Here is a 12,800-nt window from a genome sequence, read left to right as displayed (position 1 = left end):
TTTTTGAATGATTTGCCATGCCCTTGACATTCCCATTATGTTCTTGGGGCAACTTATGGCCCTGACCTTTTGTAAAGATTAATCAGGTTAACATGGTTGCATAGAGATGACTTACTGCACACAGTGGTGCAACCATAAACTGTGTAAAATATGGACATAGTCTCTGATACCTCACCTATAGGTTTCTGCCATTGTGAAACTCAGTGTGTGTGAGTGAAGCCTACAGTCTATGCCTGCCACCTGTGACGGCACCCACCTGTCACTCAAAGCAGCCAATCCCTTTATCATGCAGAACTTTAAACATTAATATAATTATAAGTTTCCATATACAGGGGGAATAGCTATAGAGCTACCAAAATCAATATTTATAAAAGCCTGTAAACATATTTAATTCTGCTGTAAAGTTGCATTTTAACATGGGGGGTCTATGGAAACTGAATCGCTTTTGGATCCAGCCTTAAGTGGCCATTTGAAGAACTGCAATTTTTCGCCACTGCTTTGGTGCAGCACAGTTTGCAGAATATAACATAGTTTTTATCAGAGCCTTTATGCTGGGTCTGACCTAGAGTGTGAGTGGTATAAGCCAGGAAAGTATTTGGAAGTTAGTCATTATTTGACACATTTATAGAGATTTGTGTGTCATGCAATAAAGGAAATTTCAGATTGTACTGAGCTTCCGCCTCAGATATATTCTCATGGACATTTAATTTCCCACCTATATGCATAAGAACATCGCCCACTAACATGATTAAGAGCACTTATTTGATTAACAGCACAAATTGTGTGTGTGTGTGTGTGTGTGTGTGTGTGTGTGTGTGTGTGTGTGTGTGTGTGTGTGTGTGTGTGTGTGTGTGTGTGTGTGTGTGTGTGTGTGTGTGTGTGTGTGTGTGTGTGTGTGTGTGTGTGTGTGTGTGTGTGTGTGTGTGTGTGTGTGTGTGTGTGTGTGTGTGTGTGTGTGTGTGTGTGTGTGTGTGTGTGTGTGTGTGTGTGTGTGTGTGTGTGTGTGTGTGTGTCATGTTCAGCTGAGTAAATAATGAAGCAGGATAAGTTAATTGTGAAGCCTGTAACGAGAACCAGAAGTACTGGGGAAAACAGAGCCATGGAAATTAATTTATGGGACCTGTATGGCCATACTGCTCCGAGCCTGGGGCTGCACACACACACACAGTGCAAGATTGGATTACTGCTGTCAAACCTGGGAGTAGCTGCACAATATGCTATTAATGTGCTCTGCAGTAACTGGACTCCTGCACATCATAGAGAATGACAACGTGAGAACAAAACGTGAATAACTGCCGACAGTAGGATACTTCTAGTCTTATTACATTAGGTTTTTCCATAGTAGTCGCTCCGAGACATGCTGTGAACGAGCGGTCAAGCCATTTTAGTTGAATGACAATAATGCATTTCTGACCTTTGCTTTGTCTGTTCTGTCTCTGTCTCCTCCAGAATCTGAGTCTAGTTGAAGGCGGTTGCCGTAGCAATCTCAGGAAGCAGATCCAAATAGCACACCTATTTGGGGTACCAGTCGTGGTGGCACTCAATGTTTTCAAGTAAGATGTATGCAGACATAGATCCACAAAAACTTAACTAAACTTGAAGCACCAACTTTTCTGTGATATACAGTCAATGAATGGCCTTAAAGGAATAAATGGGATAGTCCACACATTCTTTAGGCCCTGAAAATCATCATTTTTGTTAATTTTGTCTCTAATTACATAATGTGTTGCCATCTAGGACTGCTCCTGGTAAATGTAAAATAAACAATAAATAACTTGAAACATGATCCTTTTAGGACAGACACCCAGGCAGAGATTGACCGTGTGTGTCAGATAGCAAAAGAGTGCGGAGCATCTGATGCTGTGCCATGTCACCACTGGGCGCAGGGCGGCCGAGGTTCCTTAGAGCTGGCCCAAGCTGTGAATGAGGCTGCCAGCAGACCCAGCCACTTCCAGTTCCTGTACAACATAGAGGTGAGAGCAGAGACTCTAGTTTTTATGTGTTTCTCAACTGATCATAAATAAAGATTCCCTCCAGACAGGTTTTAAGACACATCAAAATACTTATAATAATTTGCCTACTCATTTTCACTCAGAGGAAAAATCCAGAATCTATGAATATACAAGTATTTTTCATTTTCTGCTATTTCCCTGAAAAGCCCATCTTCAGTGAATGTACACTGGAAGCTGTATATTTTTTACACCACACTTGTGTAAGTTGTATATAAGGCCATGATTTGTTTCTAAACTGGTCTTGATGTTAAAAATCCTTCTGGTGTGAAACAAAGATATAAGTTGATACCAGCGAAAGTTCCCCCTCTTCATTAGAAGAATGTGAAAACAGCCTTCAAGTGTCAAACTCTGCACATACATAATTCTCTACAGTAAAGCTCAAACACACAACTGAAGAAAAAAAATATGTGCCAATTGATTTGATGCCTTTGTTTTAGCGCTGTATGATGGGCAGTATTGGGTACTTTGTGTTTGCAGTAAAAAAAAAGTCTTTGGGGGTGGAGGTAAATAAACATCATCTGGTTTGAGTTAGTGAGTTTGGGAAGTTGTGACTTACATTAACTTATCTTGTTAGGCCCACATGTGTTTGTGTGCCTTTTGACATTGTGCATGTGCCTGCATACCAAGAGTCCAAAATTAGAACTACAATAGCTCCAGTACTAAGTTACTAAATCCAATTGTAAGTACTCTGTATTACGCCCAGTGACATTATAGAATGAATCATTCTTGTATTCATTCTTACATTATTCTAGGTTCATAATGTCGGCTAGGTCCTGAAGGGATTAGATGGAAGGTCAGTGAACAGTGGAGCCTGGAGACACCTCAGGATGGGACAACCTCAGGAGGACTGATTGACAGCAGAACCTCAGGGGGCATGGGGTTAAACATGTCTCAGGAGGGAGAGAAAACTATGTTAACTAAAATGTAGTACTAATGTAGTAATGGTATGTTTTTGACTGCAGATAAAGCAGAGGAGAATAAAGGAATGCAGTGTCTAGGATGAGTCAAACAGTTAGTCAATCATAATTGATTTAATTAATGATAATTTAACACCACATAGCTCTTGTTAACCCTGACGTCAAATGCAAGTGTACTCGCTAAATCGAATATCCTTAAGTGTTCCCTTTGACTGGAGTGCTCATGTTTTTCCACCTGTCTCTGATGCGTAGATGCCAATAGTGGAGAAGATCAGAACCATCGCCCAAAAAGTGTACGGTGCTGATGACATTGAGCTGTCTCCAGAGGCCACGGCCAAGATAGATTACTACAATCAACAGGTGAGATCGCTGCTGTTGCTGCAATAACAGCTGACTCGCACACTGACAGGACCCATGCAACTCATCTCCTTTCTCTCTCTCTTTGTGTAAGTAAGGGAGAAAGTGAGACACAAACACTTTTCTTTCTTTTCTTTTTCTTTTTTCTATAACCAGGGCTATAGTTCATTGCCCATTTGCATGGCAAAGACTCACCTGTCCCTGTCCCACATGCCTGACAAGAAGGGGGTACCAACTGGATTCGTTTTGCCAATCAGAGATGTCCGTGCTAGCATTGGGGCTGGTTTCATCTACCCACTTGTGGGAACGGTACGTAGCAAAAACTTCCTGCAGACTACATATAGTAAAATGCTACATACTGTTCAGTACATTGAAGTGTACCCCAACCACCTTCATTTTGGGCTTTAGAGAAGAGATTCGTATGTATATGGATAGAGCAGAAATAACATATAGACCCTAAAATAATGTGCTCATCTCAGAGCGTTGCTTTCAGTGTAAACACCCCCTCTACACTACCTGCTGCTTAGCACCAAATATCAGACAGACTAAGCAGCTGTTTGCTAACAAGTTAACCATATTAACATGTCAGTGTTTGTCTTTTCACTGCTAAACAAACAGAAATTGTAGGTTTAAAGTAAAATCTGGAACATGTTAAAGTTATACTCCGTAAGATTTTTATCTATTCAATTACCTTTTGAGTTACTATCTATCAAAGAGTGAGTTAAAAACAATGGTGACTGATCATATGACCCACTAATTTTACAGTTTCTTTTCCGAAAATTACAATGTCCTTGTCTATGGCGACATCCGCGGGTTAGATGTAAATAAGCCGTCATGTTAATGACGATGCTGACAGCAGTTGATATGTCGGTCGAGATTGTCAATAAAGAGGCTGCTAGAAACGATGTATCTCAAATCTTATGGAGTTCAAGTTTAAGCTTCACCCAGAGGGCTTAGAACAACCAAATAATGTTTCACCAAAGGGATCAGGGCAAAGAGCCTCGTGTTTTATTGTGTATTTGTCTGTTCATGTGTGTTTTAGTGGGTACGCATTGCAACATTTTTGTCTCGCTAGCCTGGTCTCAAAGTGTCAAAGCAGTTATAAATGGCTTTACTGCACAAGACATGGAATCTAATATTCAAACCTGGCTCCCTTCCTTTACCTCGTTACTGTAATATCCAGCGCTAAAGCTGATGACTCCAGCTGCTTTGATCTCTCAGGGTCGTGGACAGGAAATCTATTTGGCCATACTAATTAACTTAACTCATCAAAAACCCCAATGGTTTCTGGGAAACTACGACATGGGTGATATTTTACGTCGATGCTGTGGCTTTTTGCTCTGAGGTTGAGTCACAGACTGTCCCTTTTCTGTCTGGGTTTCTTCTTAGTTCAAACATCTCAAACGAGCTACGACAAACTGTGTGTTCATGATTCCTGGTCCCCACAGCTCTGTTGCCGTCTCCCCTCAAAGGATCCTACAGGACGTGCTGTATCCATTCCTCCTCATTCTTCTTCCTTCCCCTGAGTTTGTCCTTGGACAAAGTTTATATTTGCTTTTCCTGACAACAATATTGCTGAGCTGGTTAGAGGAGAACTGGACGAGCTGGAGCCTCTTGGTTGATGATGGGCCAGGCAGGAAGGAAGCGGCTTCCTGAGCGTTTTGCCTCCTGCTGTTTCACCAGTGTGCCCTGAGGGATGGGCTGATGAGGCTGAGGTGTCAAACACCGGGCATACTGAGAAACCTGGCAGTGTCTTGGTGTGGTTGCCTTTGATCTGTGGCCCCGTGTAGCCACTGGCACGTTGACAACCCTTGAACTGTGACTCCTAACCTTAAGGAAGTCTCTAAACTGTTCTTTGAACTCTTTGGCCTCGTCTGCCAGACTGATCCACACACATTTTGAAGCCTCTGCCAGACAAATATTTGTAAAATAGTAATTTGGTTAAATTGACAACGGTCTTAAATGTTACTGTCATCTACGATGCTAGTAGTAGTAGTAGTAGTAGTAGTAGAACTCGTCTGGCTACATCCACACAGGTTTTCATTTTTTAAGCACCATTTCAAGCATACTAACACACTTCCAGAGTTTTCAAACCAAGACCAAAAGTCTCAGTTTAAGGGTCTTGGAAATGCTGTCGTAGTGTGAATTCCAGGCGTAAACGTAGCAATCGTCATGCATTTTAAACAAAAACATAGTAGTGTGGATGTAGTCTCAAATTTTTAAAAAAGGATATTGATATCTTCTAGGAGTAAATGCATGGGGCGAGGAAACTGCAACAGAGGCTTCCATGTACAGAGGGCAGAACTAAGCATCTACATGTTCTCTACTATCACATAGACCTGAAGCAAACACATTTCATTATATTTGTTTAAGTATTTTATTCCTCTTTTTGATCTTGGAAAACATTGCTCTTTCATAATGTATGTATGTTTTCTATTTTTTATTCATTGAAATCTGGCAAAACATTGACAAACTATCACACCAACTAAACTCCTGAGGCGATGAGGCCGTGGGGGGAGGGGGCGAGGGGAGGTTTGGGGGAGGGGGGGGGTCTTAACAGGGTGAAGAATCAGGAAGGGGCTGATGTCATTCTTCAGATATGTGAGGGAGGGGTCGCAAGCAGAACAATAGATCTCTTCAGAGTTCATATCCCGTTAGAGCAGCCGCCACTGCACCATTAAACCCAAAGCAGTTCAGATTAATAGAAACCCCCACATGGTCACAGCTGGTTAATGTTTAACAAGTTGTAGATTGGTTAAAGTACTGTGATTACATCTATAAGGGAAAGCACACATGAGATGAAAGTAGACCTTTATTAATGTTTGCCACTTTGACCATGTTAATCACCCAAACACCAACAAGCTCAGTAAATCCAGGCATGTTTTTATCTTTGAAACTGAGCTGTAGTTTTACTGAAGTAAAACAGATTGTTAGATGGATAAACAAGTCGCAGCACCAACATTAGAGCTCTTTCCCTGGATATCAACCCTGCAGTTGTACTGTATGAATATATTTCTGTTTAATGTGTGTTTGGTCACACTTAACCTGAGTCATAAAAAAGACTTGCAGTGTAATGGTCTGGTGTTTACAACTTGTCAAAGTTCAAAGTGCTCCCTTAAGGAAGCAATTCACTTCTTACAGGTGACAGTTCAAAGTAGATGCATGAACTCTTCAATCTCATTAATGTCACTCCACCTTTCTAGTCACTGGTTTCATTTCTGGAGCATCCACTCAGATTTTTTAGTTAATATTTACTCACACTTACTGTAACATTTACCACCTCTGGTCCATTAATCTTAAAAGACACAATTTCATAATCTCCTCAATCCCCTTCTGTAGCAACTGTGCTGTTGTTGACCGAGACTCTTCTCCAGAATTAGTCGGCAGTAGAAATCCAGCTACATTGTCTCCTCCCAAGGTTTCCACTTGACAAAAGACGCATTGTGTTTGGGCATAATAGAGGGACTGAATTGGCTGAGTGGAGTTTCCAACTTTAGCCACGGAGTGTTGTGGGTTTTTGCGAGTGCCAACTTGTTCTCAGGCTGGCGAGGAGCACCAGCAGAACAGCACATCCTTTGTTGCTTTTCAAAACCTTGACAGTTGCTCTTCACATTTTAGCATCTTTTGATATGTAAATGTGCAGTCTGATACTTTATCTCAAAAAGCGAGAGATTTGAGAATCAAGTTACTTTAAAGCTGTTTGATTATTATGTTGTTTAGTAAGTTGAGAAGTTTTGCCTCATATCTTCCTGTGATCTGAGAGTTATAGAGTGAAAGTGGAAAAGTGGAGTCTTGGTGAGGGCTGATGGGAGATCTCCTTTATTGTAGCCCTACTTTGTTAATTAGGATGGTAAGACAAGTGCAATGTCATGTTTACTGACATTTTATGGTAATTAAGGCTCATTTCTGTAGACCTAAATCTTGTTTATAAGTGTTAAATACAATCAATATTGCCTTTTCCCCTGTTTATCAATTAGCTGATTGTTATTGCATATACATTACATATACATATATGCTTATTTACCAGTTTGTACCATAAAATACAGTTACAATATAGAATACAATTATTACAGTGGACATTGGTCCATGTCTTATCTTATTGGACATTTAGCAGGTACAGTACAAATTGATACAGTATAATGTCAGTCAGAGGCAGCGAATAAGAGTAGTAGCAAATTCAAATGCTTTGCTGTTGAATTTGTGACCTAAACACAACGCCATAGTTACAAAATCTGAATTTAAATTGGTTTGAATTGCAGACTGTATCGTTAGTTTCTCAACATGGTTATCTTGCGCTTTCCAATTTAGCAGCGCACGTAACTCATGTACACATTTTTTTTTTTTTAAACTCTGTGGCTGATGTTTCTTGCCGAAATGCATTTGAGAGTCGTAGTTGACTACTTCTACCTCTGCCTTTTATGGACACATGATGTTTGACTTTTCATCAAAGAACCAGATATTACCTGACGCAGTTTAGTCTTCCGTACCGATGATTAAACAGGGCGAGTTTATTCAGGTCCAAGCCGTAGATTGTTCTTCACCTGTGAGATATCGATAACCATCTTTGGGAAAACTTTAAGTGAATTTTAATTGCCCCACTGAGCAATTTGTTAGTGATGTCATGTAGTAGTGTTCGGCCATTGTGATGTCACGTCTAAAAAGGAGGAATTAAGTAATCACTCTGCCATCATTGTTCTTAATGCATCCATTAGAATAAAAGGTGACTCATTGAATTCCTTGAAATCTGCTCACAGTCAGAGTCATCTGTGGTAAAAGCTGCATTGACGGATGTGGTCAGAGCAATGCTGGTAACAACGGTCACTGTTGACATCAGACCAGCCAACAATAAGAGTGAGCAGATAACACCCGCTCTAATGGATTATGTAAGCATGTACTGCTCATTTTGTCCCTTCGTTTACTTGCAGAGCCACGTTTCCTCAGACAGGAAATTGGCTGGTCACTTCCTCCTGTCTCATTTACACTAATGGTCCCATAAAACTGGCCCTGGATCACAGGGAGGGAGGCACGCAAAGAATGTCGCTCCCTGTCTAATGAGCGAGATAATTTACTTTTCAGCTCGGATGGGAATTGTACTGGGCTTACCCATTTCTTCTTTTTATCTGCCACACAGCAAACCCTAGAGTTGCACATTTATTATTTATTTTTCTTGCCACTCAAACCAATTGAAAAAGGCATTCAACACTTTTAACTATAATAATGATAATACATTTTATTCATAGATCCCTTATGATGCTCAAAAAAGCACTGCTATCTGGTCTCGTTGACTAGACGCGTGAGCCCCCATTCACATGCTCTCTCCTGTTCACATTGCAAATTTCATTAACTTCGACAGTTGCTTTTTTTCCTGTTCATATTGAATCTGTCTCAGTTCAACTCCACAACAACTCCATACAACACAGCTGCTCATAGCAAGTCTCCAGTACCCCAGCCCTTTAAATTGGTTGTGAATAAACATTATGTAACTATTTGTTGACACCGCAGTTATTTCTGCTTTTATACCATGCAAAGGAAAGTAAATCCACCAGTTTGAGAAATACTTTGGGAAGTGTGTTGGATCAAAAACCTATGTGGGATTATTTTGGTCCTTTCCCATTTAGTCGATGACTTGTACTCACTTTATTAACAAAATGTTGAGCCTCAGAAGCTTCATGGAGTTAAATTTATATAATTTATCTTCTTGGTTCTTTCCCCATTTCAGATATAAAATGCAGCTTATTTTAGCTGCTTATCAGATTCAATTCAAAACTCAATGTGATTCTTTTAAATCCACTTTCTCTGTAAAGTGGAGAAGATGTTTACTTCTTCCAGTAATCTTGATTCATTTGTATATGGCCTTAGCTTTATCTTGTATCTGTGAGTTAGCCTTTTGTTATCTATAGTTTGACGACAGGGAAAACAAAGCCACTGTTGTCTATGGTTAAATTCATTACTGCTAAAGTGGAGGTTGTCCACACATTGGTCATCTGTCTGCCCAGAGTTAAATGAGTCTAGATTATAGTCATTGAACCTTGAGGGGCTGATCTTATTCTGTCCCATTTATGAAAAGTCTGATACCAAGTCGATTTTTCTTTTGGTGTGGAACAGCTGTGTTGTGACAAAGGCTTTAATTTGAGGTTTGAGTTATTATCTAGACTGTAATCTTTCTTTCTTAGATGGTTCTAATTTTTACGAGACTTCTGTTTAAAGATGGACAAAAAATATTGACCAGCTGCCTTCTATTACATTAATTTAGGATTGCTGAAGTTCCCTGTCTCAGTTAACTAGAGTTTATGTGAGTTTAATAATAAATGAGTACAGCTTTTACACGTGATTGAAGATGCAGCTTTAAATATGAGGTGTCTTTATTTTACAGTAGAGCCTATGCTGTATTCTTTCATGAATCCATTTGTGTAATGATTTATTTCACATGCATCAGTTTATTTATTCATTATTATCTATTATATCAGTGTAGCTGTATTGGCTTGTGTATTTATTTACGGTATTTAAGGTCGTGATCACACTATCCTTTTGGCCGCGGCCAAAACCGGTTTTTCAGCTAAAGTCTAGTACCTTTAAGTAGTGTGAGCGCACCGCTCCGCGCTCAACTGGGGCCAGCTGGCCCTCCACGGCCCGCTTGAAAGAGGTGGGCTTTAGCGGAGCCGTTTGCACATGTACGAGCACGAGCGTGCGCACGTGTACGCGCACGAGCACGAGCCCTACGGCAGTAGCGTTATGTCCGCCTGTTCGGAAATTTAAATAGAAGGACGGACCATGCGCGGACGTTTAACAACAACAACAATGGTGGGGAAAGGTTCACGTTGTGTTTACTGCAGATTTGGTCGGATGAAAATATTCAAAAACAGTCGACAAGACGCACAAAAACTCCGAAGTCTGTGGAAAGATTTGTAAACAAAGCCACACACGCGATCAATGCGTGTGACGTGTTACGGCTTGAAGGCGTATGGACAGCAAGAAGCATTGGCCGAGGCCCTGGTAGTGTGAGTACAAACGGGGCTGGGGCGCGGGGGGAGAGGGAGGGGGGACAAGTACCCTAAAGTCCGGGTCTCGGTCCGGGAGGATAGTGTGAGCGCGTCCTTAGTCATATTCAAAAATGCATCAAATATCAGTCTTGGTCCACTCCTGGTATTGTGTCCAGACTGTAGCAAACAGTGAAATGAGACAACCAGCACAAGAAGGATCTGACAATGTTGTAATCATTTTTAATTGTGTGTGTTTTTTTGTCTTATTATACATTTGAATTGAGAAAGAAAATATTTGAAATAAAAGAAAGTCCTCAAAATGTTCAGACAGCCCTGCAGTGCTGACCTGAACAAGCTGAAACTAAAGCTACATTAAAAACAGATTAATTTTGATTATCAGGATTCATTTCATACCAGGTTTTTCTTCTCTCTGCTTTTGTTGTGTCCCTCAGATGAGCACCATGCCTGGCCTGCCAACCCGACCCTGTTTCTACGACATTGACCTTGACCCGGTCACAGAGGAGATCACTGGGCTCTTTTAAACATGCTTCAATTAAAGATATCCTCACAGGTATCCTTTAATACACATCAACATAAAATACTCCAGCTGAAGGAGCATCCATTGTGTCATCATAAATATTTTACAAGCGGCCATTGTCTCTATAACTAGACATTATTTCCTCCCTGGAGTTTAAGTTTACTATCTCATTCACTCAGTGCCCCGGCTCCAGTCGTTGAGGCTGCACTATGCTCTCACTTATACATTTGTAAAAATCTTCCTGTTTTTTTTTCCCAGGCTCCCTCCCTGCTCTGTTCTCAGGATTACCACGCGTGCACCATCAGACGCCTCCACCCCCTGCATCTTTGACAGGAAATGCTTTCTTACTTCCCAGCAATCCAAACTCTGTAAAAATCTTTTTTTAGGGGGGTTACTGCAGCATAAGCTTAATGCTGTATTTGCACATCTGTGTGGTATGCCAAAGATGATTTCCTACAGCCATATCTTGTATCACGAGTATGCTTTTGACCTCTCTGTACGATGTTTTCTGAGTATGGAAGAGTCCGTTTAAGTCTTAAAACCATCTTGAATTCTCAATTTTTTGCTTTAATGTTGTATTTTCCATCAATTTTTAATTTCCTTTTTTGTGTTTAAAAAAAAAAGGTTACTCAAATGTCTTAAAATGGTCCTGCATTTTTTAGGATACAAGTCTTAAGCTTTTAAATTGAAGCGGGCGCACCTTGTGTATTTATTAACTAAATTGCTGTTGAACGCACAAAAAGCCATTATGGTGTTTATGTTGCCTCTTATTGTCTTAACCTGCTGGATGCTGCTGAATGTCCCAGCTGTTGTAGTAAAAATTCACTACAAGTTACTTAAGTGAGACCAATCGGTTCATGGACTCTTGTCCTGTTCAGTATCACATTTTGTGTTGTACATTTGAAACAGTTTTAGCAGAGTTGAAGCATCGTGATGTACCTTATCAGTTTAGCTTGTTTTTCGGTATGCTGCACTCCTGGTTGCTGATCTAGTAGCGACACATCTGTTGTTTGATTGTTGAATCTTACTTTAAGGTCCTAAACGATTAACAGATCATTGAAAACATGGTATTTACTGTGTGAAAACTTGTGCTTTTTTTCTCTGAAGGTTAATGCTTTATTTCAGAAACATTACTCATTTCATATATCTCTCCTTGCAGTCTTGTTTTGATTATCTAATAGCAATGTGTTAACACCCAGTGTCTGTGTGTCCTGACCCACTTGATCACTTGAATCACAATGAAATGACAGGTTTCACTGAAGCTATTGTTTACGTTTTATTGTACGAAATCTAAGCTTTACGTAACCAGTGTGGAACTAACGTTACTTTTTCTCTAAAAACAAAATTTGTGTTGTTTAAACATTTTGTTTCTCGGAGGTCATACGCGTGTGTGCCTTTCAAATAAACTTTTTATTCACTCCATCACTGTGCGTTTGTGTTTTCACACCCAGCAGTTGACTTGTTGCTCAACCCATCTGTTGTTTGGACACATGGGCTCTGTTCCTGTTGTCCTTGTCCACAGAGATGCTTCATTACAAACCTATATTTAATACAAAAAAGAAAGCTTTCTCTCTCACACCACTCGCATCTTTAAAACTGTATTTTTTTCATCATCAGCTCCTACAGAAGTAATGGAAGTGTGTAAAGTCAAACAGTCGGGGCCCCAGCAGCACCACAGGGTGCAGCATCTGTCATTTAGGGGGGTTTGGGTTTGCAACATGGAGCCAACATACTGTACATGTGAACATGTGTGTGCCTGCCGTAGCTGGCATTCCTCACCTGCTAAGTCTGTTATTCTGTGTTCACCAGGCCCGATCTGGCATTTAACTACAGTCTAGGCTGCAGGAATGCTCTCATTTATACAGTAGTACTCCAACGGCATATTTAGTGTGTGTATGAGACTGAACCCTCTTGTTTTGAGCTGATGACAGATTTGAAGACCTGGTGTTGATGAGGAGGGGGCTTCGTCATTGCTTTGTAATGTGCTGGAAAATCC

General features: G+C 40.5%; 1 protein-coding gene across 2 annotated transcripts in view; it reads left to right on the top strand.

Annotated features, from left to right (window-relative positions):
• Nucleotides 1–12,121, top strand: part of mthfd1l (methylenetetrahydrofolate dehydrogenase (NADP+ dependent) 1 like) — a 38,020-nt gene extending 25,899 nt beyond the window's left edge. For both annotated transcript variants that reach the window (XM_083934293.1, XM_083934292.1), the window contains exons 23-28: nt 1,450–1,553; nt 1,796–1,973; nt 3,182–3,289; nt 3,443–3,595; nt 10,719–10,837; nt 11,063–12,121. In XM_083934293.1, coding sequence (XP_083790419.1) covers nt 1,450–1,553; nt 1,796–1,973; nt 3,182–3,289; nt 3,443–3,595; nt 10,719–10,808 — 633 coding nt within the window. In that variant the 3' untranslated portion in view covers nt 10,809–10,837; nt 11,063–12,121. The remainder of the gene's footprint in view (nt 1–1,449; nt 1,554–1,795; nt 1,974–3,181; nt 3,290–3,442; nt 3,596–10,718; nt 10,838–11,062) is intronic.
• Nucleotides 12,122–12,800: the final 679 nt, after the last annotated feature.

Source organism: Echiichthys vipera, assembly GCF_963691815.1.
Source record: "Echiichthys vipera genome assembly, chromosome: 19".
Taxonomy (NCBI): Eukaryota; Metazoa; Chordata; class Actinopteri; order Perciformes; family Trachinidae; genus Echiichthys; species Echiichthys vipera.
This window is presented reverse-complemented; position numbering and strand designations above follow the sequence as displayed.